The sequence below is a fragment of the Pan troglodytes genome, chromosome 9, assembly GCF_028858775.2.
Source record: "Pan troglodytes isolate AG18354 chromosome 9, NHGRI_mPanTro3-v2.0_pri, whole genome shotgun sequence".
In the NCBI taxonomy this organism is placed as follows: domain Eukaryota; kingdom Metazoa; phylum Chordata; class Mammalia; order Primates; family Hominidae; genus Pan; species Pan troglodytes.
The window spans coordinates 86926841-86953802 of NC_072407.2; the positions used below are offsets into that span (position 1 = coordinate 86926841).

The following is a 26962-nucleotide window of genomic DNA, read 5'->3' on the forward strand; positions in this document are numbered from 1 at the left end:
ACTCATCAAATATATTCCTAGAATTTCTAGGAGACTATAAAGATTAAATTCTTCTGTGACTTTCTTAAAAAGACTAAATAAAAATTAGATGCTGAGTTTTAAGGAAAATATCTGTATCTCAATTACATAGTGTTTCCTAAATTGAGGCTTTGGGAAGCAGGTGTCTTATGATTTTATAACTTCTTTAGAGTAAAGCATTTAAGGTAATTTAACACTTACTGGATCTGGCCGTGTAAAAAATATTGGGTAAAATGGTCCAGAGATAATATGGAACACATAGTTTCTACCCACATGAACTATTATTGTTGGAAAAATACATAAGCTCCTATAAAAAAGACTGAAGTCTATTTCAAATTAACTGTGCTTTTCTACCCTGAAGACAGCAAACTTGATGGTAGGTAAGTTTGAGATGGATCTTTACAATTCCCTAAATAACTCAGTGTGAAAAATAATTTTAAGTTGAAAATATGGCTTCACTTTGCAAAGATATAACAATACAAATGGTCACTTTATATAATCAAAATGTACTTTTTTCCTACTCAGTTTTTACATGACTTTGTTAAATAAGCTAAGTTTGTATTAGTTGAGCACAGAGCTAGGTGGGAGAGTAAAAAATTTCTAATCAGCTGTAATACTTCACTAATTTATTAAACAAAAATAGTCATTTTGCTTGAATAGTATCTTCATGTTTTTGCTTTATTGGTTTCTTTCCTTGTTCTAAAATATCAAATCTACCCAATCCCCAAAGACTTTTATAAACCATGCTTTTTTCGTTAGCTACCATCCTATCAATCTCCTTCCCTCTACCACTTTCTTGAAAGAGTACTCAAAGCCTCCTGCATTATAGTCATCATACAATTTCATCTCTTACTTCATGTGAGAGTAAACTAGCTTCTGTCTTTTCCCTTCTACTGCAAATGTTCTTTGACATTAGAAAACCAAATGCCAAATTTAGAATCATTTCTGTTACTATCCCACTTAATATTTCTGGAAAATGTGCCACAATTTCTTATCCTTTCCTAGAAGCTCTTTTTTTGGCTTCCATTCCCAAGTATACCAAGATCCTCTCTCCCCTCCACTGTTCTAAACTACATGGCATACCCTCTTCCTAGAATGCTTTTTCTTACCTTACCTGCCTTTTCTTCTAAAAAACTATCTAGCTATCTTCCATGGCCCAGCTTAAAACATCACTTCCTTCCTCTGTATGTTCCCCTCCCCAGCAAAGATTCAGATTGAATTTAGTCATTTGTGTAGTAAGCTCTGTATATCTCTATTACAGCTATTATTACACTTTATAACAATTATTCATTCATATGCCTACCTCTATGTACTAAACTGTAAAATTCCTTGAGAGGTGAGATTGAATTTTATTCATTTTTGTATTCCCAGTGCTTGTGCAGAAGCTACATGGTGGGAAATCACAAATTTTTGTGAATGAGTGAGTGATTTAAAATAGGCTTCAATTCCGGCCAACAGAATAGATCACTAAATAATCTTCTATAAAGAGAATTAAATAAATAAAACTGATATTTCACTGAACAGAGAAAACATCAAAACCTATGAAAAATGTATCAAAGAATGTGTGATGGTTCTTCAAATACAAAACCCCCTCTAGTGTCATGCTTCCCCACTCTGATGAAATTACAATAGATTTGAGGAAGGTTTGCTGAAGGCAAAGTTTGATCTGCTATGGTTGACCTAAAGAAAATCTAATTGTGTAGCAAATGTCAAATCTGAGTCACTGCCACAATTATTTCAACACTGTTGCCTCCTAGCTAGCCCACATGACTAAATTAAAAGACAAAGAACTAAAAATGTTGGTAATCTCACTTGCATCTAGCAATTACTGGGGCCCAAGGGACCTCACCGTGCAACAAATGTTGGTAACATCCAAAAACACGTAACGTTTTTCTTCCATAACTTCTCTTCTTCCCGCCACCTCTGCTATCTGCTTCTGCTTAAGGACAGTTTGGAAGCACCAATATTATTGGTTTATATAAACCATTATATTACATAAATGTCAATTTTAAATAAAGCTACCCCATAATCTATTCCAATTCCCCTAGAAATGGCAGTGAGCAAAAGAGAAGCAGGGAGCATCTTCACCACTCAGAGATACATTTACATAAAGAATTGTCTGTGTGTGCTACAAGGTAAAGCTATGCATTAGCTGTTTCCTTTAAGCATCACCTTGGGAAAATATATTCTGAACCAGATTTTTCCAATGCTTAAACTTCTCTCTGGGAAGACACAGGCCCTTCTGGAGGCTGCAATAACTGAGTAAGACCACTGGGGTACCATTTGGTAAACTGCAGCTTCAGTGCACTCAATAGTACCTTAGTGGCCTGAAAGAGTTAATGCAGCATCTAGTGGTACATGACTTAATTCCTTGGGAATTATTTCCAGGCTGAGAGAATTTGCCTTAGATCATTAAGAATATTTCCTCTGACCTTCAGTATCTTACATATGATGGCTGGTGATAAGAAATGCTCTCACCTAATTTGTAGGACAAATAGATTTGATTAATGATTTGAATATTTTGTCAGAGGCAATACTGAATACATTACTGAAACTTTTCTTTCTGGTAAGCAACACCTTTCTAAATTATTTTTCTTAAATCATTTTACTTATCAAGAACATAGATGTGAATTTTAAAATCAAGGATTGTAGGTAAAACCTAACTTAAATAAAACAGCTCTATTCTTAGCAAATTAATTAGGTAATATAGACATTAATTGAACCCACAAATATTCTGTACTATATTATGTGTTAAACTCTAACAGGCACTGGGAATACAATGGCAAATAAGCATCCTTGTCTTCAAGATACTTTTACTCTTTTGGGGGAATGAAAAGTAACTAGAGAATCACATTCTTCTATAAAAGAGATATATCCTTCAGCATACTTTAACAATGTGAAAATCTCTATTAGTCAACTATTTTAATATCATAAAGCTTAGTAGTTAAAATATAAAGAAATCAAATTTAGATATCACTGTATACATGCAGAGTATTACATTTGGTGGTTATTTTCATAATAAGAAACAACATTATGTTCATGCATAACTGGATCATTGAAGATAGAACTAAATGAAATTAGCTCTTCAATTCACTTTTCACACATTTAAAAATGATCTTCTGCAACAGAAATGAAAATATATTTCTTGGGAGTTTTATTCCTTTCTCTATTTACCAAGCTTCTGATCTACATAGGTTACGTAAGGTTTTAAATAATACATTATTTTAACCCTTGAGATCAAAATGTCAACCTCAGTATTAATTTTCAGTACACAATATGCAAGGCCATTGAGGATCATTATAAGAATTTATTATAATTCTCTAAAGTTCATGTTTTTCCTTCCAGTCTTTCTTTTATTCTTCTTTTCCTCTTTCAGATACTTAGTGAGTCCATATGTAAATTAGATAACAAAATAAAAGGTAGAATAAAATGTTTTTAATGTAAAAGAAAAAGCAATTAATAGGCATTTAAAAATCCATTTAAAAGTGAAGACATACCCTCTGACACCATGTTTTCAGCTTACTAGAAAAGATCCCCAACAATAGCCATAATATATATTTCCACATGATAAATGCTATGAGAAATTACAACAATCTTCAGTGGGAGCAACTAGAGTAGTAGTCATTGAGAATCTTCTTTTAGTAAGCCCAAGGCTTCAGGAGGGTCACAGGGTGAGAAGGAAGGGATGAGGAATTTAATGAAACTGAGAGCTAGGTCTCCGCAATATATCCTGACAATCAGTGGGATAAGAGATGCCATAGCCAAGTTACTCACGCACTTTACTAAAGAGATAAGTTGGTTTTGAGCCCTGATACCACACATTCAATATTCAATCAGGAATTTTCCACGTAGTTCCCTCTTCTTGAGACTTAGAAAAATGAATATCTTTCAAGATTAAACATTTGGTGAAAGTTAATTAATCTTAGACTCTGTTACTCCATTAACTAGAATAAATCTTTAAAATCAAACTTCTTTCAGAATAAGAGAGTTAACTATAATTTTATATTTAGATACTCCCTTATATTAATAACGTGTTTTAACAGCTTAAAATGTTGTTATAGGGTCATTTGATTTATACAGCAGACCAGTAATTTAGCTATTACTCACATTTTGCAGATGAAGTAACTGACATTCATGAAAATCTAGTTTGACATCAACAATTATCAAAAGTAGAAAACAAACTCTTAATATATTTGAATCCAAATTCTATAGCCATTTCTATTGTACCACACAGTTTACTAAACATTTTCTTAGTGTTGAATTAAGGGGGGGAAAAAAGGAAGGCTGAGTTTGCAACACTAAATTCAAAATATAGGAATTCTGGAAATATTTTGGGAGATAAACATATAGGTTATAATAAGAAATTATTTAATTTTCTTCCTATTGCCCTAATAAAAATATCTCCAGTACTACAAATTCAAAAAAAACTATGTACAAATTTTAAGCTAACCTTGTTAATGAAAATCTCTTGGGCTTTCTTGGAAGGCAATTTTGTAAAATTCTTGAATGGAAATCTGGACGCAGGCCTTGTTTCTCCAGCACTCCATGGGAGATGACTCAGTGGCAACATACTTGCTTACAGTTACTACAAATTCCCAGATGGCAAATCCATGGCTACAGTTGGAACCCGCAAAACTAAGAACTCTGGCTCTTGTTTAGTCTTACAAAGGCTTCTTTTACCTTAGCATTTGAAATGTTTTTATAAAGAATCTGCTTACAGATTTTCACAATGCCTCTGAGGTTAAAATGGCAATTATTCTTCTGCTTCAATGCATCATGTGGTAGCACTTATCTCTATCCCCTTATAGAAGCCGAAAATCTTAATAATAATACCTTATATCTAAAAAGTGCATTATCACTCAAAGTGCTTTCAGATATAGAATCTGATCTTCACAACATCTCTCCCCACAATGGTGGTATCCCCCAGGGTTCTGTCCGTAGCTATTCTCCTTTCACTTTTCACAGTTGCCCTGGGAAATGTTATCCACACCTGTGATTTCAACTGCCACTTACATAGTGATGATGGCCAGATCTCTATTTCCAGCTTGCTATTCACACCAGAGATGCAGACTGGCATGTATAGCTGTCCACTGAATGCCTCTCAGGGCTTACCCATAGTACTCAACACGTGCAAACTGTTATTTTCTTCTCCAGGTCTGTGCTGAAATTCTCTAGGATAGCTAATAACACCATAATCTTTTCCGCTATCCAAGCTGAATGTATGAGTCTCAGCTTCTCCCTCTCTGCCACTCCCGTAACTCATATAATAGCTCATATTTAATGTCTTACTTTTAGTCCCCTAAATCTTTCTTCATTAGGGTTCTTTCTTCCTTTTCCCAAGTTATTTTCATAGGTCAAGCCTTTACCTTTTCTTTTCTGAAGGATTACAAAAGCTTCTTAACTCTTTTCATCATTTCCTCTCTGATTCCATACCCAGGCCATCTTCCAACTCTCCTGTGAAAATGGTCTTCCTAAAAGCACAAATCTGGTCAGAACACTCCTCTATTTCAAGACATAAGAAAAATTAAACTGGTGATACTATAAAACATACAAGAGAATGAATTCTAAACCTTTAGCGAATATAAAGACCTTCACAAGATTACTCCAAATTATTTCTTCCCTTCTTTACTCTCTGAACACAGTAGACATATATGCTATTTCCTAAACAAGATCAGCATCTTTCACCACTTTCACGCCTTATGTTTTAACTAACAGATATCTCCTACCTCCTACTAATTCTTTAAGAGTTGAAAATTTCCCCAACACCCCTTTGCGTAGTTAGCTAAGGCCCCACCATTCCTATAGAGTATGCTTACATCATCATAATGGTATAAGCACATAGGTACCAGTATGCCCTTAAGAATATAAGCTACTCAGGGGCAGGAAGCTTTCTTACTCATCTTCATATCCCTGATAGTTGGCATTGTTCACAAACTTAGTTGAATCAAGTAATGTACACATATAGTGTTATCTCCATTTCATAGATGTTTCAAAAAGTCATATTATCATACAGGTAAAGCTAGAGTCAAGTTGCCGAATATAATTTCCCTCAACTACAAAATTAGGATAGTTGTGCAGTTCTTTCTCTACTTCAAAAAGTTTCAGTAAGAATAAAATTTTAGAGAGTATTAAAAGTAAAAGGAGCCACAATACACAGAAATGTTTTTTGGTTCATTGAGATTCATAGCCAATAATGATTAAAGGCAAGTTACATCCACCTCAGAAAAATTATTTCCAACAGGTGATAAAAATCATTATTATTCTTAATAGGTAAAAAAGTTTTACAGATAAATGAAAAAATTTCCAGTTTTTTCAATAACATGATGTGAAAGGCAATTTACAAATGGAGAAATACAAATGACTATAGGCTTATGCAATGTTCAACATTATTGAGAATGTAAGAAGTGAATCAACACTGAGATAAAACTTTTAACCGAACTGACAAAGATTACCATAACAAAAGTACTCAGTTTTAACAATAATTCTTTAAAATTGGCATCATATACCCTTGATAAGAGTATAGAAATCTTCTAGCAGAGCAACTAGACCCATACGCACCAAGTCTTAAAATGTCACACCATTTCCCCTGGAACATAATGGTGCAACAAATTCTATCTATATTCTACCTACTGTGTAATGATACACTTCCTTTTCTTCAAGATTACATTTTCTTAAATTTCATTTTAATTGCAATTATATCCCTTTGTTTGTCTAATTACATTGTCAGATGCATCATGAACAAAATAATATTCCAAAAACTTCATAATGTTGCTTTTCCACTCTGAAAGCTCACCTCGATATTCATGATATGGCCTCCGTTTACTTTTTCAGATCTTATTTTTTAACTAAATCAGACTATACTGTTTCCTAAATGTTTTCTATGCTTTCCTACTGTCACACATTGCCGTACGCTACTTCTTTTGCTAGAAATGGCTTTTCTGCTGCCCATAACTGAGGGTTTGAATCCCATTTGTCCTTTAAGTCCAGCTATTGAAACTATTTCCGTCATTTAGTTTTTCCTGACCTGTAAAATATAGATAATAAACCAATCTTAAATGGTCATTGTGAAGTTTTAATAAAACAGTGTCTAATACACACAAAAAAGGCAAAATAAACATTTATGGAACAAAGTTCCTCCCCATTTCCCTGCCAAGGCCCTGCCAAAGTCTGAATACACCACAATTTCTTACATTTTCATGGTGCAAATAATGGAGAAATTTACTTTAATGAGCACCCTGATGTTTATTAGGCTCATTGTAATGTATATCTCTATAAAGCCAACTGGCTTGACCTGAATTTTTTGTTTTGTTTTTTGAGACAGAGTCTCGCTCTGTCGCCCAGGCTAGAGTGCAGTGGTGCTATCTCAGCCTCCCAAGTAGCTTGGATTATAGGTGTGCACCAGCATGCCCAGTTAATTGTTGTATTTTATTTTATTTTTAGTAGACACAGGATTTCACCATGTTGGTCAGGCTGGTCTTGAACTCCTGGCTTCAGTGACTCTCCCATCTCAGCCTCCCAAAGTGCTGGGATTACAGGCATGGGCCACTGCGCCCTAAAACTTCAGGCGTGACCTGAATTTTTAATTGTTTAGAAAAACATCTGGAAGTTTTTCTATTGGTTTACATATCTGTGTACAAGTTCTTCTTTTTCTACTTCTTTAGTCTCTCCTCCAATGTTAAATACTTTTCAAAACTCAAAGAATTTTGTAAAATCTAATATCCGAATGAAGTATCCAATGCTTTCTCTCTCTGCCATTAAAAGACAGCCTCCAATAGACTCTATGACTTAACACAATACACTTCTGAGATATTTTAATTTGGAATACAAAAAGATTGGTAATAAAATAGATTTTCTCTTTTTTTCTGCATTTTAAAACCTTTTGTATTGTAAAATAAAACAGACACAGATAACCACAGGAAATGTATGATTTGATGAATTATTTAAGCACAAACTCCTGTAACCACCACTCACGTCAATAAATGGAACTTTGCCAGCCACCACAGAAGTCTCCATGTGCCTCAGGCCAATCAAACACCCTACTTTCCTTCAAAAGTAAGCATGGGCTGACTTCTATAATAATCCATTTCTTGTATTTTTTATAGTCTATTCCTGAACACTATAGCTTAGTTTTCTATGTCTCTTAAACTTTACAGGTTTTTACTCCATCTCTTTCTTTTTCTTATTATTAATCTGTTGAAAAGCCTGAGCCATTTGACCTTTAGACTTCCCCAAAGTCTGGTTTTTGTTGATTGCATACACATGGTACAGTTTAACATGTTCCTAAAATTGGTTTTTAGTACCACTTCCAGATTGTCTAAAGTATAAGCAAATCACACCAATGATTAAAAATGCCTTGTATAAACCTCATCTGGCAGTTAAAGCCTAGTTTAAACTAAGATTCCTAGTTTAGCAAATTCAGCACAAATAATTGCTCTAATGGAGTCACATGGCATAGCTAGAATATATGATCAGTCAAATATAATTTTAAATATTTACCTTTGGAATACACTCTATAATTTTTATTTTCTTGAACAACAGAGTTAAGTTCCCTTTTTTCCTTTTTTTAAATCTTTATCTTGAACTAATATAAAAACAAGTTTTTGTTTTTGTTTTTGTTTTTTACATCCCTAAAAAATTAACTTTTAACATACACCAAAATACAGCAGGTGAGGTATGGGCACATGTGTGTGACAGGAAAAAAAGTACTCGATGACTTGACCTGTGTTGTCCATTACCCACAGCAAGGCTAACACACACACACACACACACACACACACACACAGAGCCAAGGGGTGGCAATAATTAGTGTGCTTTAAGTCAGGGAAGACGGGATGATGGATACATTATCAAATAAAAACATACGAGACAGGAGACATGATAATTTGGAGACAATTAACTGACAGCTTATTAAAAAAAAAAAAAAGCTTGCCTCCTTCTACCATTTATGACGCCCATAACTCCTAAGGATATAATGTAGGTAAAACTCATATGGTTCCTACCACCATGGAATTTGAAGTCTATCAGGGAGGCATGTAGTAATCAAATAATCAAAGAAATACACATATTTTAGCAAAGTGTGGGCGGGGGAAAAAAATGGAAATAGTGAGGCCAAGGGACTAGGGCTAGGATTTATCCATATTCAAATTATCTCCTATCTTGACATAGCTGCATAGAAAGAGAGAAAAGAACTGAATCCCAGGCATGGAAAGCTAAAAAATTCATTCCCTTCTTCTTTAAACTGTTGTAGATGTTTAATGCTAAAATGAGGGTATCAGTATACACAGGTTTTATAATCAATTTTCTGGTGAAACGGAGTCATTTCTAAATCCCACCTTGAGAAAGCCAAAAGGCCAAAAGGAGTATATTCTTAACACAAATTTCAAAATAGAATTTTTAAAACCCAAAAGGAATGAAAGCTGAATTTGTTTTCATGAGAGACTAACTGCTAACTGGAGATGTGGCATTTAAGGCATACACCATGGAAATGAGACTGCATGAATCATGGCTTCTTCAGGCCTACTCAATCCGCCCCTGACTGACAAGTCCGACTTCATTTATTTAGAGAGGGTCCCTTTGATGAGGCAATTCAACATATGACTAACTGGGAGATTAAGAAAGAGTGAAGGAATGATATTTCCAAAACATGACAGCATTTTCCAAGTATGAGTGATTGAGAAAAAATATATATGTAAAGAAAGAGAAAGTTGAGGGTTTTGTTTACTATTTTAATGAAATTGAATAACAAGAATAGAATAAGAAGATTCAGGACATCAAAGGGAGTCTGTGAGAGTTTTCCCAACAACAGTTCAATTAAACTAATATTTACTGCAGGCCTACCATGTGCCTGATGCTAAGCCCACAAAACAAGCACCTGGAATTAAGGAGTTTATGTGTGAGTCAGTCAACACAAAACAGTTTCTTCGGAGCTGAAATAGAGCTATGTAAAGAAGGAAGAATAGAAATTAACTAATTTTGCCTGGGATAGGAGGGATCCACCGAGGAGATTATACTAGTACATAATTTTGAAAGTCAAATAAGGGTTCTCCACTGGGACCACTTAGAACATGGCAGAGGAGAAAAATTTCCATTCCAAGAAAACCTGTCTGCACCCAGTGACAGAGTTTGCATTCTCCCAAGACAATATAAATATTGAGAAGAGTGGTCATGCACTTGAGAGGCTGTACATTTTAATGGAAAAAGTGCTGGACATTAGCTTTCTGGGCAAGTCACTTAACCTCCTTGGACTATAGTTGAGTGTTGAAACTTGGAATCTCAAAGTTCCCTTTTAAATCTAGCATTCAATGGTTGTGTCAAGATCCAGGACTACAGAGCTAGAAAGATTCTTACCCATCCTATCTGTCTTTCTCAAGATAGGGAGGAAGAGCACAAACCACACTGATTATAAAAACCCTTTCAGAATATCAATGTCAAGGGCCTCTCCATCCATGGAAAGAACGAGTTACCCTTTAGCCTCCACAACAGCAATGTCTAAAAAATATATAATAAGAACCACAAATGAGAGCCATATATGTAATTTTAAATTTTCTAGTAGCCACATTGAAAAAAGTGGAAAAAAAGAAGTAAGATCAATTTTAATACTATATTTTATATAAACTAAAATATACAAAATATTATCAATTCAACATATAATCAAAGATAAAGATTAATGAGATACTTCATTTTTTCATACTAAATCTTCAAAATTCAATATGTTTTTTACACTTACAATGCATCTCAGTTCAGACTACCAATACCTCAAGTGCTCAACAGCCACATGTGTCCAGTGGTTACTCTATCAGACAGTACGACTAAAGTGTGTGTCTTCAGAAGCTGCTGGATAGCCCTAGGGACATCCATATTTCTCTTCCACATGAGGGTTTAGACTTGAAATTTATTGTTATGGCTGAATTTGATACAGATTTTTAAGGCTTTGATTCTCAGAAAGTTTCCCCTGTGAGTAGTAACATTGCCCTTATTTAGACCTCATCGGAAAGAAAGACTGGGAATTAGTTTTCACATTATGTTGTGGGGAAGGGTGGGACATCACTGAGAAAAGAAGGAATCTACCATTGAATCAGATTTTTTTTATGTATAAGACACCATGGAGGGCTTGTAAGATGGGATGCTAATGTCTATCATATAAACAAAGATTTTGTTGAAAAACATATGTTGAAAGCATATTTCAACATATAAGCACTTATATGCTTTCAACATATAAGTTTTTCAACAAAATCTTTGTTTATATGATCGACATTAGTATCCCATCTTACAGTTGAAGAAACAAAGGCTAAGACTGGCTAAATAACTAGCTCATGATCACACAGCTGGTAAGAGGTAGAAATAAATTCAAACCTAGGGCTATAAGACTTAAGTGGCAGGGTTACTAAAGCTAACTCTACTTGTTCACATGTAATTCCACAGCAATCATGGTCTGAATAGTCCAGAAACCTGAAATTTCTTTTCTCGTCTTTGAAACCCTGCATCGATGCACCTTTTAACCAGCCTGGGCTAAATCTTTCCTAAATAGTATTTGAGGTTTCTCTCTGTTCCTGCTCTTCCTTAGCTAAGCTACAAAACCGTTTTTGCTCATTTCTTTACAAGATTACTGAATCAAAACAAATTCCAGTATCTTTCCCTTGATCTTTAAACAGAGGGGTAATGTTTCCACTCTTTTTAATTATCATAGCTTTTATATAAACTCTCAGAAAGAAAAGTCTGCAGTTCTGGAAGACAGAATTGTGTGTATAGAAAGACTAGCTTTGCCATTTTCTTGCTATGTGACTTTGGGTATGCTAATTTGCGTTTCTAAGTTTCAGTTTTAGAGTCTGTTTAGTGGGGGCAGTAACCCTCACCTGACAGGTTTTAATCATGATTAAAATAAATAAAAATTAAGAAATTTCTAGCATGCAAAAAGCAATCATTGAGTACATTCTTTTCTTCTGCAATTTCTTCTGGTCATCTACGGCCCAATTATGTACTACTGCTCTTTTGACCCATTTTGATAGGTGGCCTCTTCCCCAGGAGTAGTGTCTATCTATCCGAATAGGCTCAGTAAGAATTATACATGGAAACAGGATCTCAGGGCTTTCACTACTCAGTGAAATTGCAGTGAACAAGATAGACATTTTATGTGCGTTTTTCCTCTGGAGGATATATTACCCCTTAAGTTAAGACTATATCAAAAATATTCTGCCCAGGATGTTCCCATGAGATTTGATGGCACTGACCATCCCCCGCTTACCCAGCCAAATCCCTACATCCTGCCTCTGGCCATTTTGGTTTTACAGGCTCTGCAGATTGTGCTGCACTTCAGGGAACATGGCTTTGTTTAGCCCTGAAGGAGGGGATAATGAGGGAAGAGGTGAGAATCACCTAGTGCTGTAAAAATCAATGTTATTGACTGCTGGACAAAAGGAAAAGGAAAACAGCCTTGCTGACTGCAGTGGACTGGAAGGAAGGGAGGAAATTGGAGGTGGGCAGCAGATCTTCCTAATGAGAATGGGCAGACATCCCTGACTGAGTGATTAAAGATCAACCGCCTTGTCTAACCAACCTCTACCCTCCTTCAGCCTCTACTGCTCCAAACATTTCTGCAAAACTATCTTCCAAATTGTTTATAAGAATGAAAACAATGTTTTAGGCCTAAGGGAAAAAGTAAGTGCTATACTGGTGAAGCTTCAATTTTTCTTTAATGTATTTTGAATTTTTCTTATCTGCTATTTTCATTACCTGAATTTTTTTCTTGAACTAGTCAAATGCTTTCCTAGAAATTTGTATTATAAAATTTTTTAGACGGAATGATTTTTTTTACTTCAAATCAAATTAACTTTAATAAATAAAAATTTAATAATTCATTATTACCCATTACATACAGACACAAATAACGTTTCTTATTAATGACTCTGGCCCTTGTACAGAATACAGTGTTTAGCCCATAAGAGAGACTCAATTAATGTTTACTTTTAACAAATGAACTGGAAAAGATAGAATTTGGCCAGGTGCAGTGGCTCACGCCTATAATCCCAGCTGTCAGGGAGGCAGAGGCAGGAGGATAGTTTGAGCCCAGGAGTTCGAGACCTGCCTGGGCAATATAGCGAGATTCCCTTCCACAAAAAGGAAGAAAAAACAACAACAACAACAACAACAAAAGATACAGAATTCACATTCTGGTAAAGAAAAGCAGATATAAACATCTCCAAAACAAGGGATATACTAGTGTTACACTAGTAATGCAAAGTGTATTAAGTGTTACACTAGAAGTACAAAGTAATAAATGTATAGAAAACAAAGAAGTTCCATGTTAGAGAAGAAACTAGATGGCAGGGTCTGGAAGGACAAGACAATTATTATGTAGAGGAAAGGAAAGGTAAATATTTTTCTGTACTGAAGTGACAGATTAAGCAAAAGCAATTAGAATGAAAAATAATTATTAATATTTTTATAATATTCTAGAATTTACAAAGTAATCCCACATGTTATATTGTTTATGCTTCATAACAACCCAATAAGGTGCAATGTTAATACTTTGTTGTTTTAAGGCATCTTTCTTGGACAGAAAAGATTATGTGGAGCTCTTTCCCTTGTGAAATTCATATTTAATTTGTAAAGTTATAAATTCAAAAGCCTACATGTTGCTTAACTTTTAAATTTTAATTCATAATTGTACTGTTTTACTTATAAATCTATCAAGTTTTTTACAATCATCATTAAGGGAGTTTTATGACTTAATTATATCCCATTAAATATTTTAACCTGTATTTATAAATTTAATATATTAAAATTTTAAAAGCATTTTATCTAAACAACAAAAAACTTCTCAATTATTTGATTCTTTTAAATCTAATAAATATTAATAAAACAAAGTGTGAACATTTTAAGCTTTTTTACATGTTCCAATACAACTTACAAATGATTAGGTTTTTAAAATATCCTTAATCTTAAAATTGCAAGTCAAAATCAATTCCTTGACATCCAAACACCAATCTGTTAAATGTTCTAATCTGGCAAATTATCTTTAAAAACACAAATATATATAAATCCGAATGTGTACAAATATCTTAACATAAAAATATTAATTAAAAAGTTTACTTTCCTCCATTATTCTGTAATTAATCTAAATCTTTTCAGGATTAGTGACCTCTATGCACCAAAGAAACAATTAATGCAAACTTTGCGATTGGTTTCCCAAGCAATTTGGGGAGTGGTTATATTTAGATGATTACTATTGTATATTATGTAGAGGTCTTGGCTGGGAGATATGTAACTGCCGATATTGCAGTTAATTTTTTTCATCTCCTCAACTGTAAGACTAAGCATCATTTTATCATCAATATCCCAAAATTTTACAAAGGAGTTAGGTCCTAGCCCATGTTCTTGGGATCCAAAGTATACCATAAGGAAATGTTCAGCTACATAAGCCAGTTTGAGATAACCACCAAATTTAAAGCTAACCTTCACTGCTTCAGTTTAACATTTCCTTGGCTTTCACAATTTATTTATTTATTTATTTATTTTAAGACGGAGTCTCACTCTGTCGCCCAGGCTGGAGCACAGTGGCGCGATCTCGATCTCGGCTCACTGCAAGCGCCACCTCCTGGGTTCACGCCATTCTCCTGCCTCAGCCTCCCGAGTAGGTGGGCCTACAGGCACCCGCCACCACGCCCGGCTACTTTTTTGTATTTTTTGGTAGAGACAGGGTTTCTCCGTGTTAGCCAGGATGGTCTCGATCTCCTGATCTCGTGATCTGCCCGCCTGGGCCTCCCAAAGTGCTGGGATTACCGGCGTGAGCCACTGCTCCCGGCCTTTACTGAAATATTTTAACATCTTCTGAATGAATCTTGCATATATCTGGGGCTTTTTTTGTCTAAAGCCTTGCTCATGATACAAGGTAGATTCTTATCATTACTAATCATTTCAATTACACCATCTTGAAATTAAGCATCAGAAAAACTGATTTGCTCACCTAGAAGCATTGCAGACTACTTTGTAAATGGAGATGACGGATTTTCAACCCAGGCTTTCTACCAAACACCCCAGTTTTTCCACATCTCCTATATGGCGTGAGCAGTGGATGGGAAGTATAGCTGGAATTGATTCTGGCTGTGTGGACTGAATGAAGTTACAGTAGGTCTCGCAGAAGGTGATGATGGAAAGTGACTGAGGCCATCATGAGGATGAAAATTTTGAAGGCAGTGAGAAACACATAAGCTCTTGAACAGAGAAATGGATGGCCAGTTCTTATCTGTATTTAACAAAAATAAGTCTGGTGCCAATACGGGGAGGACAAATTTGGAGAGTACAGAGGGAGATTAGGGAAGCCAGTCACAATGTTTCCCGGGGCAACACAGTGAGAAAAAATGAGAGCCTCCACTGAGGAAAGGAGAGGCAGAAAGAGACAAAGTAGAAGAAATTACAGGTAGATTCTACAGGATTTGTGGATTAATTAGCTCTCCATGGTCTCTGTAGAGTAAAAATGATTTCAATGTTTTCAATCTAAGTGCCTGGGAAAATAGTGATAGTAAGAAAATTGTCTGGTTGGCTTCTGTTTAAAAGAATCATTAAAACCCCAGCTCAAAGCCATTATTTGGCAGGACTGGGTGTTGAGACAATGTTAGGAGACTAGCTAGAGAAACTTGTGCATGAAGTATGTATTTTTTCCCCTGTTAGAACTACAATGGCAATTATCCTTTTGAAATTCAGACTCACCATATATATTTTTTTCCCAACTGTATCTCATCTCAAAGCTATTCCAAGGTTACACTTGAAAGCTTTCTATCCTCTGCTGAAAAGTAATGGTCCAAGAAAAATAATGCTTTCAGTCCCTGCTTACCTGTATTTATTTACTTTTCAAAAAGAGAATAAAAAAGCTTCCCTATTATGCAGCCACTTTAAAAAGAAGCCTATGAATAATTATTAATGACATGACAATGTTCTTATCACATAGTATGAGCAAGAACACATGACAAATAATACATCTTAATCCAATAGACATGCATTCATATACATATATAGGATAAAAGAATATACATTTCTATATATGAATAGCAAGGATATGAAGAAGTATACATTTTTGTCATTTTCTGTACTTCTATAATTTCTATAATAAACATGTATTACTTTTATAATGTTAAAAACATTGAAAAATATAATGTATTCTGACCCACTTAAAACTGATTCATTAGTTTACTTTTCCTAACGAGTCTGAAAAAGTGCAGTTCATAAATTAGTCAACTAAACATCCAACACAAATGCAAAGGGCTCTTTTATTTGCGCCAAGATTCAGAGGTCCATTTCAGAAATCTCCCTTACTCCCTCCCATCCAGGCTCACTGTAAACTCCTTTGGGCCAGTTTCCTCTTCCAATGTAAGTACTCCTTGAAAAATGAATTAGACACTTTTAAAATAAATAAATGTATGTGTACCTTTTTAAAGTTGTAAATCTAGTTATACCTATAGAAATAAATAACAAATAAATTTAAAAACTCAAAATAAGCCTCCCACTAGTCATCTAACTTTCATTTTAAAGAAAGGTATTCCCTTGGCTTCTTTCAAATTCTGCCTATTTTGAAAGTGCCAAAGTCTACACAGAAAGAAAAAACAAAACCTCCAGCTGAAATTTGAGAAATATTTAAGGCCAGACCCTCCCATGGTCAAATGACTTTTTATTTTATTGTCTACTTTTCTCTTGTCAATTCTCAAGAGCTAGGTTCCTCAAGACACAGTACAATATCACTTCATCTTGGGGAGTTTTATTACCATATTCACTGCATTAATACTAAGTGCAGATATTAGCAAATAGATTTCTTTCAACGGATGCTCAAACTTCAATTTGTTATGAAGTCTTCTAAGTATAAGCACCCCAACCCTGACCCCAGATCCATGGGAGAATATAGGTTATCAGGCCCATAAGAATTCTTCTGGGTCCTGGCTAATGAAAGAAACTGTGACACACTCAAGTCAGGGGAACCTAAGTCTAATAAGGGTGAGGAATGCCCAATGAAGTCATCAAAACCAAATGGATGCAAAGCAGTCCTTTCGAGGCACTGGCCTGTCCTAAGCATTGGTGCCGAGCCTAGCATTTATTGTGGTTTCACCAGTTACTTGCTGTGAGGCCCGGAACAAGGCTCTAAACCTCCATGGCCCAGTCCTTTCACATGTAAAAATAGGTTTAATAGAAAACTTTCTCTTGGGGTTATTGTGAAGATGAAATGAGTGACGTACACAGTGCCTGACTCATCATAAATACTAAACAAACATTAGTTATTATTATTAAGAATATTGAGGTATGTAAGTGGGTAGGCTAAATCCCAAAGGCCAGGGACAAGGAAGTAAGCACCGATCTATGAATTCCCAGATGAATATGCTAATCGGCAAATGAACCAGGCTATATGGAGAAGCCCTAGTGTTGGCTTCTTAGTGTTGTCTGACTGTTGTAATTCATCATCTTTTCATTTGCATATTCCTAATTGAGGTTGTATTTTTCTTAAGGCAGGGGACATGTTACAGTGTTTTTCAAATTATGAGTTATGACCCATTCTACACCCCTTCAAAGTCAATAAAGAAGGTTAATGAAAGAATCTTTTAAGCGGGTCAATATGAATTGTATTTCCCCAATTATTTTTCTGATTATAATACATTTAATCTTGACCAACATTATAAAAAAGAAAGAAATTGTTAAAAGTTGGAATGGAAAATATCACAATGCATAACTTTTGGTAAAAGTAAGTATTGCTTTTTAAAACATACTGAGTTGCAATTTTAAATTTATTTCTTGCTGCATGTTGCAATCCAGCATTTGGAAAATCTTTGGATCTATATGTTACTTAAGCAACTATTAACACATAGCAATTTCTGAACACACTTGAGAATTCCAAACATATGCTATATGACAGTGTTTTCCAAACTTGTCTTATGAATGGTTTACCTAGGGTCATTTTCAGATTCCCAGGCTGCTTTCCTAAGATTCTGATGCTGGAAACATACTATCATAATGAACATTAGAGAGGAAATTAATTAGAGATTAATTAATCTTAATTTTTCATTAGAGAGGAAACTCTCCTTGTTGTGCATCTATTCTTATTTGGTGGTAACACATCCAGTCCAAAGAGGTACTTTATAAAATATTTCCAGCTTTCTGAATGGCTAACATTCATTCATTCAGTCCATTATTTTCAAATATTTATTAATCATTTGTCATGTGCAAGGCAATGGGTACAAAAATACATATAAGAGACACAGTTCCTGCCCTCAAGTAGCTTATAGTTGACTCATTTAAGAACTAGGGCAGCATCCCCTGAGGATCAGAAGAACTGAGACCAAAAGAAAAGGAAATCATGAACGTATACATATGACTCAAATCTAGGGTAACCTACCTTCTAAAAATGTTCAGAGGATTAAGAAGCAGTAAAATGGCATGGTAATTACTTATCAAAGTATTTTTCTCTAATTAATACAGCAGAGCTGAAAACCCACACACCACACCTAAGGAGGACTCAATATCAGTGTCGAAAAAGACAAGAAGATAGATATCAAAAATTATAATTATATACAGAATTGAACAACTTGTCCCCAGTCCCACTGGCACCCATCTGATCTAAGTTTTCAACATATTTCCCCTGGATTACTGCAGGAACTTCTACCTGGTCTCTCTGCTCCTGCCCTTGCTCCCTTAAAGTCTCTTTTCAACATAGCAACCTGAGTGATCCTATTTAAATGTTAGCTAAATGATGTGACCCTTCCGTTCAAAACACAGCTGGCTTCCCATCTCACTGGGAAAGTCCTACACGATCTTTTCACTGTGACATGCTCTTGACCTTTCTCTCTTCAGCCACACTGGCTTCTTAGATGTTCCCTAACATGCCAGGCAGGCTTCTAGCTCAGGGCCTTTGCATGTGCACTTTCTGTTACCTTTTCCAATATGTATATTTTGTTTATGTGTTTTAGGTCTTTATTCCAAGCCATATTCTCAGTGAGACCTTCACTAACCATCTTATCTAAAACTCTAAACCAACCCATCCCCCAGTGCACACTTCCAATATCCTTCCATGATTTTTTTGACTTAGCACTTATCACTATGTACTATGTATTTTACTTAACTGTCTTATGTTCTACCTACCTCACTAGCAATAAGTTCTATGAGGGTAGAGATTATTGTCTGTTTTATTTTACCCTTTATTTATAACACCTAGGTCCGTGCCTGACCCATAATAGATACTATATCAAATATTTGGTGAAGGATGAATGCAGAATACAAAAGAAAGCCTCAGGCCTGACTCTGGCCAACATGTATTAGAAAGAAGCCAAGAAAAGGAATGGCAAGGTCATGCTATGTAAGACATATGCAATTTTATAGTTTACTTAATTCCTTACCTAATTTTAAAAAAAGATTTGAGATGTCTGTAACATATTCATTGTAGTTTTCATATCTATATTATCTATTTAGGTAGATTGCTAAAAAGGTTTCCAGTGGAACAGACTTGGTTTAGAAGGTGACTTCACTGGCACTTAATATTTGTAATATTAGGCAAGTTCTTTGTGTTCCCTAAACTTTAGTTTCCTCATATATAAAATAATAATGATCAAAATGCATAAATCTTAGGTCATTGGGAAGCATTTTGAGAAAATACATTCAAACTTGTTGATGTAGTCTAGGGTCCATACTAAGAGTTTGACAAATGGTAGCTATTATTGTTATTGTTCAATGTGTTGTATTATCCTTTACTTATTAACTCCTTGTTTAATTTTTTAAGTTTTGAGTTAATGGGCTTTGTTAGAAATTGTAAATCTAACACGTTAAGTAGGCTTAGATATTATAAACCCAATATACCAAATTGGTGTCCAAATGGCTCACAACCATTTGGAGACCATACTAAAGGAGTCCAGTAAGGAACTAATACGTTATAGGTATCCTAAAAGAGATAGTTATTCAACTGGAACCCTAAGAGGTACCATCTCTGACTTGTTATGAGCCATAGGTGTTACTCGAACTGTCCATACATTGTGATTCATAATTCCAAGTCCTGCCTACAACAAATTATGTGTTTATTAAAAGCATCAATATGTGGGACACATCATAGGATCTAGCAAAGAGTAGGTGTCAGCAGCATAAGGAGACAGAGTTTCTGGAAGTTTCCCTTTCAATTAGTCCACTGATCATTTTTTGAATTCCTAAATATAAATAAACTGTAAGGAAAAAATCAAGAAAATAGTTTATAGCTCCTGTCTTCAAAATTCTTAAAATTTAGTTGGGGTGAGGGCAATACCCAAACATAAGCAAAATTAACTACCAGTATAAAATAATAATGCAAGTTATGATATAAGGCAGTATAAGATGTATTGCCATAAATGATGGAGAAATTGTACTCACTAAGTCAAAGGAGAGATAAAGCACTGGAGTTAGTGTGACTGGGTTCCAGTTCTTGGAAGATAGATATAGACACCCTGTACTGTTTATTAAAGGAAGGACAGAATTTAGACAAATATGGTCAATGCAGAGAAAGGATTCCCATCACAGGAAAACAACTCTAGAAAATGATCGGGGCAGAGAGGGTGGGGTATTTGGAAAAGAGCAATTTCACTGAATAAACCTGGTGAAAATTAGCATGATAAATGTCTGAATTCTAGAGTGTTTAGGCTTCAATAAATTGTTTTAGTGTGAATTATTGACTCCCTCCAAACTAGCTGTACAACCTGGCTGAGCAGATCCAAAAGAGTATGTGACTTAGTGTAAGTGGTTTGCAATTGGCAAATCCAGTACTATTCAAACTGAAGCCTATATGACTTCAAAGGCTATGAGGTTTTTTCTTCCTTTTTTTCTTTCTCTCAAAATAATTTAACCAGCATTAAGATAAACAAATAATCTGAAAAGAAGCTGAGTGAATAAAAAAGAAATGTGAGATTCGCTTAATGCATTCATTTAAAGTATCTTTTGAGTACCTACTGTGTACTTAGCATTGTTCTTTGTGCTGATGATATAAAGGTGAACAAAACAACTAGAACTCCAGGTTCCATGGAGCTAACATGTGAATATGTATATATGTCATTGTGATGGTTATTATGGTGGGACAGGAAATATTATACCTAAATGTGTTTCTAATTAATTATAGCCATATTTTAATTGAGCCCAATTTCTAATGTGATTCTTATTGAAGGCAACTCTGAAGCCTTACTGCTACTTGGTGGTCTTCATTTTCTCAATGATGAGTTAATTTGATCGAGTTATTACTATAGTCTAAGAACTTTTTATAGTGTTCACATGCCTTATCTAACTTACTGCTTATAACAGCTAAGAGCTATTATTAAACCTTTTTTACAGATGAGAAAAAACTAAACTTTCTTAAGCTATGCAATAAATGGGGAAGACAAGTTCAAATGTAGTTCTTTTGAAATCCCAAAAATCCATGCTTTAAAACCATTCTGTTACACTCTTTTTCTTAAAAGTTATTGTATTTATGCTCAGTAAATTTTAAAAATAAAGGAGCAGAATTCTTGAATATATGCAGTAGGCAGCAGGATTTACTCTAAAGAGTAATAAGTCAACGCTCAAGAGACTCTGCTTCTGACACACTGTGGAACAGAGTAACTAGTCATTTCCTCTCTCTACCTTAGTTTTCTTACCTGTGCTATAGGTCTAATACTTGCAATTCATATTTCAGGGATTGTGGGTTTGTGAGTGTACATGTGGGTATGTTTGTAGTAGCAATGAAAAAAGGGAAATAGTGCGATGAGGAAGATAAAGTTATTTAGAAAATTATCGTCAGTATCATTACCTTCAAAAATTGATCCATTTCCAAAGACAAAATGATACAGACATGTGATGCAACAAGCTTCCTGCATATTTTCTCATTAAAGAGGCACTTTTCCTATAATATAGACAATTTCAGATGGAAACTGAACTGTGTACGTGATGATCACATTGCTTCTTTTTAGTGAGTAGACTAAAACTAAATTGTATTTTGTAAAACTAAATCATATTTTGTAAAAAGTTAAAATAAAAACCCAAGCCAATGTAATGTGAACCTTTATCAAACTCTATTTAAAACTAACAAGAAAACACAGGACATAAATAATGGACATTGATTAGAAGTTTTCATTCATTTCATTTCCTTCTGTTGAAAGCTCTCCTTCCAGAAAATAGGTAGCAAAGTAAAACAATTTACAAAGAGTTAGATTGTGATGACCACTCAGTCAATTCTCACAGCATTGGTTTATCTTTCTTTTATGATTTACCCATTATTTCACTCTTCAGCCTTGTAAGAACCCATGTTCTAACCATTTCAAACTATTTGCAGCTCTTTGAAGTGCTCTGCTTCTTAGCTTCATGCTTTTGCCACTCCCTTTACCCAGCATGCCTTCCTTACTCCAAGATGCTTGGCAGAAGTCCATTAGCTGTCAAGATTCAACTTAAAAGTGACCTCACAGCAAAACCTTTCTTGATTAGTCCAGGTAAAATTAGCCTGTGATTTTGTTTGTTTGTTTTGTTTGCTTGTTTCTTTCTCCTACAACAAACCCTGCATAGATGCCCATTATGGGTCAGAAATACTTCAAAGCATTTATTTGTTTATAGTCTGTGTCTTTTTCCGGCTGGAAGCTTCTTAAAAGCAAGCACTGTTTCTATCTATCCTAGTTTCCAAGACTCTAACATAGTGCATAAATCATAGATGTCATTCAAAAAATTGTAATAGATGAATGAATAAATGGTGACCCAGGAGTCACATTCTGATGTTTGTAAATATGTGTGTGTGTGTGTGTGTGTGTGTGTGTGTCTATACTAGTGGTCCAGATTCAATGACTTGTTACATAAAAATATATGAAATATCTTAAAACATACCACTCTCAATAAAATTCTTTGTTATATTTTATAAAGGTCCAATTAACAAAAAAGTTTATTCTAGAATAAAAGATCATGACATTAGTGGTCTATTGTGTGCAGAGAAAAAAAGACGAAAAATGTTTCTATCCTTTGAATTTTAACCATCTTAAAGTTTTGGATAACTGTAACAAGAATCATGTTAAATCATGTTAAAACATGAGAAACTATATACCATAAGAGAGAATTCAACAGAACCAAGTGATAAGTAGTTCTTGTAACAATAGAAATAAAAGCAAACACTTTAAAAATGTAATATAAATAAAATAAAACAAAAGTCAAAATAGATAAAAATATTAGATGAAACTTTATTGCATCAATGTGATAAAATAATAGACCGCAAATGAACTGCAAACTCTTTGGCAAAACTTGCTGTCTCAGAAAGACAAGATAACCCTAAAATATTATGAATTATCTAAGGAAGTGCAAGAGCTAATTACTGAAAAGGTAGAAGCATAATTCAAATTAAAACTAATCTACTCAAAGGAAGGTTATATATGCTGTTTGTGGCAATGCATATGGTCTCAATTTCTATCAATCAATACATAAGAAGTATATCTCAGTACAGATTAGCCAAAGTACTAGGAATTTATTATTCAAAAGTAATCTGAATTTAGTTAAGATATTGTTAGTGAAGCTTTTATTACTTTGCTTATGAATTTAAATGAGAAAAATGTAAAGCTAAATTCATAAAGATGACCGTTAGTAGGTAAGAGTAAAAAGAAATTTCCCAAAGCCCATTATGAAAGGAACTTTGGACTTAAGTTTTCCTGCACTTCCAAAATATAACAATGAAATAGCAAAACAATTGTTATCTCTTTATCTAAATTATTTATGGAGCTTCCTCTGAATAAAGTACTTTTCTCCTTTCAAAAAGATGAGGAGGGAAAACATTTACAATTTACTGAGTTTACAAAACGATGCATGTCATACCCATACTTTGGAACAGAAGATGATAATAGAGAAAATCCAAGATGATATTTGGGCACACTTTTCATATTTTTAATTATTTTTTTCATGTTGTTTACTGTCTACATCTTATACATGGAGGAAAATTGACTGCTAAAGTTCATTTTAAAAGTAGTAAAAAGCAAATTCTATAGAACTCTGCAAAATGATCCACAGAATGCTTCCAGGTTGTAGTTGTAAAAGAATTGGTCATCAAAACATAAATACCTACCTGTTTGAAATTCAAATAGAAAACAGAAAGGCTTACAAAAGAGTGAGCAGCAGGGAGTTCTTTAATAAAACTTGCAAACACAGAAAATGAAACTTTAGTACCCAGACACATTAAAACACTCCCCTAGTAAAATAAAAAGGGGAAACACTTTATATTGACTTTAAAAAAAAAAAAAAAGATTCCTATTTTAGGTTGTCTTAACTGCCTCTTAATTATTTTTTCTCAAAGGCAATCACTTTCCTTTTGGACTTCTTTCTCCAAGAAATATAAGCTTAAACTGTTAACCAAGGATGTAATTCACTTAAATTATGCAACTGGAATTCCACAGCTGGTCTGGCCGGCTCAGTGCTGAATGAACACAGGGTCAGAAAACCTTCTCAATAATAATGCCCTGTTCGTGACAAGGGGTAAATCTCCCAAACTTGGGCTCAACTTCAGAGGCTCATTAGCTACAGCAAGTGAATGTCAGTGGGGTGACAACAGCGGGACAGCAGCGCCCACGCAGCTGAAGCAACCAGCCCACCCAGAGCTGACGGTTTGTATAATCAGTATCACCAATTTCCAGTGAAAATCATTTGTTGATATGCACAGGATGGTCAGGTATCCCACAGATCACATCTAATGCCATTACAGTCACTAGATTTAACCCCCCGGCTCTTAAACAATTCAGCTGCAGGAACACAGGAAGCTCACAGCACTTTTTAAAAGAAAGACAAAATCATAATTCAAAGCATGCTTTATAGCTTTTTACCTTCTCTGATTTCTTGGTTCCGGCCTACCTAAATAATTTTCATCTTTTCTTCCCCCCTCTCCACCCCCCAACTATGAGCGTGAACCTGAATTACAAACAGTTAAACCTGAAGGTCACTTCACAGCAGCGTTCCAACATGCTCCCCCAGCGAGGCTGCACGGCAACAATAAAACAAAGCCTTTGCAACCACCTGTAATAATCTGCCTGCTCAGCCAGCAATCCGAAAAGTCCTGAAGCTACACAAGGTAGACATTTTCTGCAGCTGGTTTAACATGTATATTGTGCCCAGTTGCCGGCTCGCCTCCTCTTACCTTCACGTTAGTCCGGAGTGCACAGTAACATGCAAAGAACATTGCAGTAAATAAGGAGCATATGGACCGGTATTCAGCTTCTCAGCACAGCGCAAGCCCCACACACACGATCCTGGGCATGTGCTACTAAAGAGCATCCGTTCCCTCTGTCAGTTTGAAAATGCATTGATCTCTGTTTTCTCTGACTACAAAACGACATGTCTTGAAGGCACTGAGTGAGAGCTCAAAATCTCTTCATTGGCTATATATAGCATTATGCCCAGTAATTTCAATTAGATGAGAATTCAGCGTCTGAAAGTTAAGACCTCAGTTGCTTTTCCTTCTAGCATTTTAAATCACTGGATTAAAAAAAAAAAAGAAGAAGGAGGGGGGAATGAGCTCACTCAGGAAGGAGGGGGGGAAAGGTGAAGAATTGAAATTTAACCAATGAGTTACTTATATTTCTGGAGAGCCCCGGTGTTATCCTATTAAATACTTTACAATGGGATCGCATCGCAGACTGTAAATGAAGAGGAAACCCTTCTTCCTTTGGAGGTTTAATATGAGCTCTGCACTATATTCCAGGCTATTCTGGTGCAGCACCCTGTTTGGCAAATACTACAAATCACTGCAAGCATGTCTCATTCTGCTTCTCCATGTGGAATAGGACCAGGACCAAAGGATCATTGTCACATAAAGTCCCCTAAAATGTGAACTGGGTTCCTCTGGGGTGATCTGTGGTTAAAGGACTGAGAAGTACCACCTTCTCCTACTTCCCTGCCCTGTTACATCTTTTAGAGCTATCTAAAGTTGCCAGACTCCATAATAAAATGATGTGGCCAATTTTCCAAAACTATGTTTTATTGGTACATGACAATCAGTAATGAGATGGGGTTGAAATGGAGACAGAAGATTTCAGGGGATAACATAACCTCAGATTCAGTAGCAACTGCTGCTGAATGTAAAATGTTCAGCAGGCTCCAGAAGGGAGAGATCAAGAGAGAAAAATAAAAGCTTCTGCCCCTATAAGTCCATAAGGAAAAAAAAAAAATTAAAAACATCCGTCAGATCCTTCTGTCTGTTGTCATTCCTGTCAGGCACCGGATGCTGCAAATTAACTCAATTTTTACTTAATCAAAAGGACAAAGTACAATTTAGGGTGCTATACCCTTATTTCCAGCCTTGGGAAGCCGATTCTCAGCTAGAATTCTAAAGCTATCTGGCAAAATGCAAGCAGAAATGAACAGTTCTCACTGCAGCAAAAATAGTGGGAGGAAAAAAAGTGGTTATGTCTTTGCCACGATGCTCCCCATCAGCTTCCAGCAACAGGGAAGATCAGCATAACTCACTAGAAAAAGCTGCAATGACTTTTAGGATCTTTCTTTAATATGCTTTGCATAAGCCACCTCCCCTCTGGAGCCTGCAGAAGTGCTGAAGCACCATCAGAGTTACTGGGCATTTCTCCTGGGCAATGAGGTGAGGCAGCTTCAGGAGGAAGAAAGGTATTTCAGGGAGAGAAATTAAAAGAAGAAGAAAAGCAGGATTTTCTATTTCTCTCTTAATGACAAGCATTCAGAAAGTGTCGTCAGTTCTGACTAAATAGCTATTTTGGGCTGTCATTGTTTGTGCCTTTTTTTAGGAAGAAAAAGGCAGTCTTACCCTAAGCTGGAGATCCTTTGGCAACGTAAGAGAAGGCAGCCACTTATTTTGATTTCCAGTTCCGTCTGTCTTAGGAGCCTAGGTAATTACAAATTATAAGCACTTACAACACAACCAGTGACTTCCAGGACATTAAAAAAACCGACATGGATGCCCAGCTCTCATCATTCCACAACTTTTTTTATGGACTTTAAATGC

General features: G+C 35.2%; 1 protein-coding gene across 19 annotated transcripts in view; it reads right to left on the reverse strand.

Annotated features, from left to right (window-relative positions):
• Positions 1–26962, reverse strand: part of DLG2 (discs large MAGUK scaffold protein 2) — a 2168441-nt gene that overhangs the window by 1445134 nt on the left and 696345 nt on the right. For 2 of the 19 annotated variants that reach the window (XM_009423842.5, XM_009423838.5), the window contains exon 1: positions 25127–25471. The exons of 16 other annotated variants lie outside the window; for them this stretch is intronic. In XM_009423842.5, coding sequence (XP_009422117.1) covers positions 25127–25168 — 42 coding nt within the window. In that variant the 5' untranslated portion in view covers positions 25169–25471. Of the gene's footprint in view, positions 1–25126; positions 25472–26962 lie in introns of those variants that run through there. One more of the 19 variants, XM_009423839.5, reaches the window with a different exon arrangement.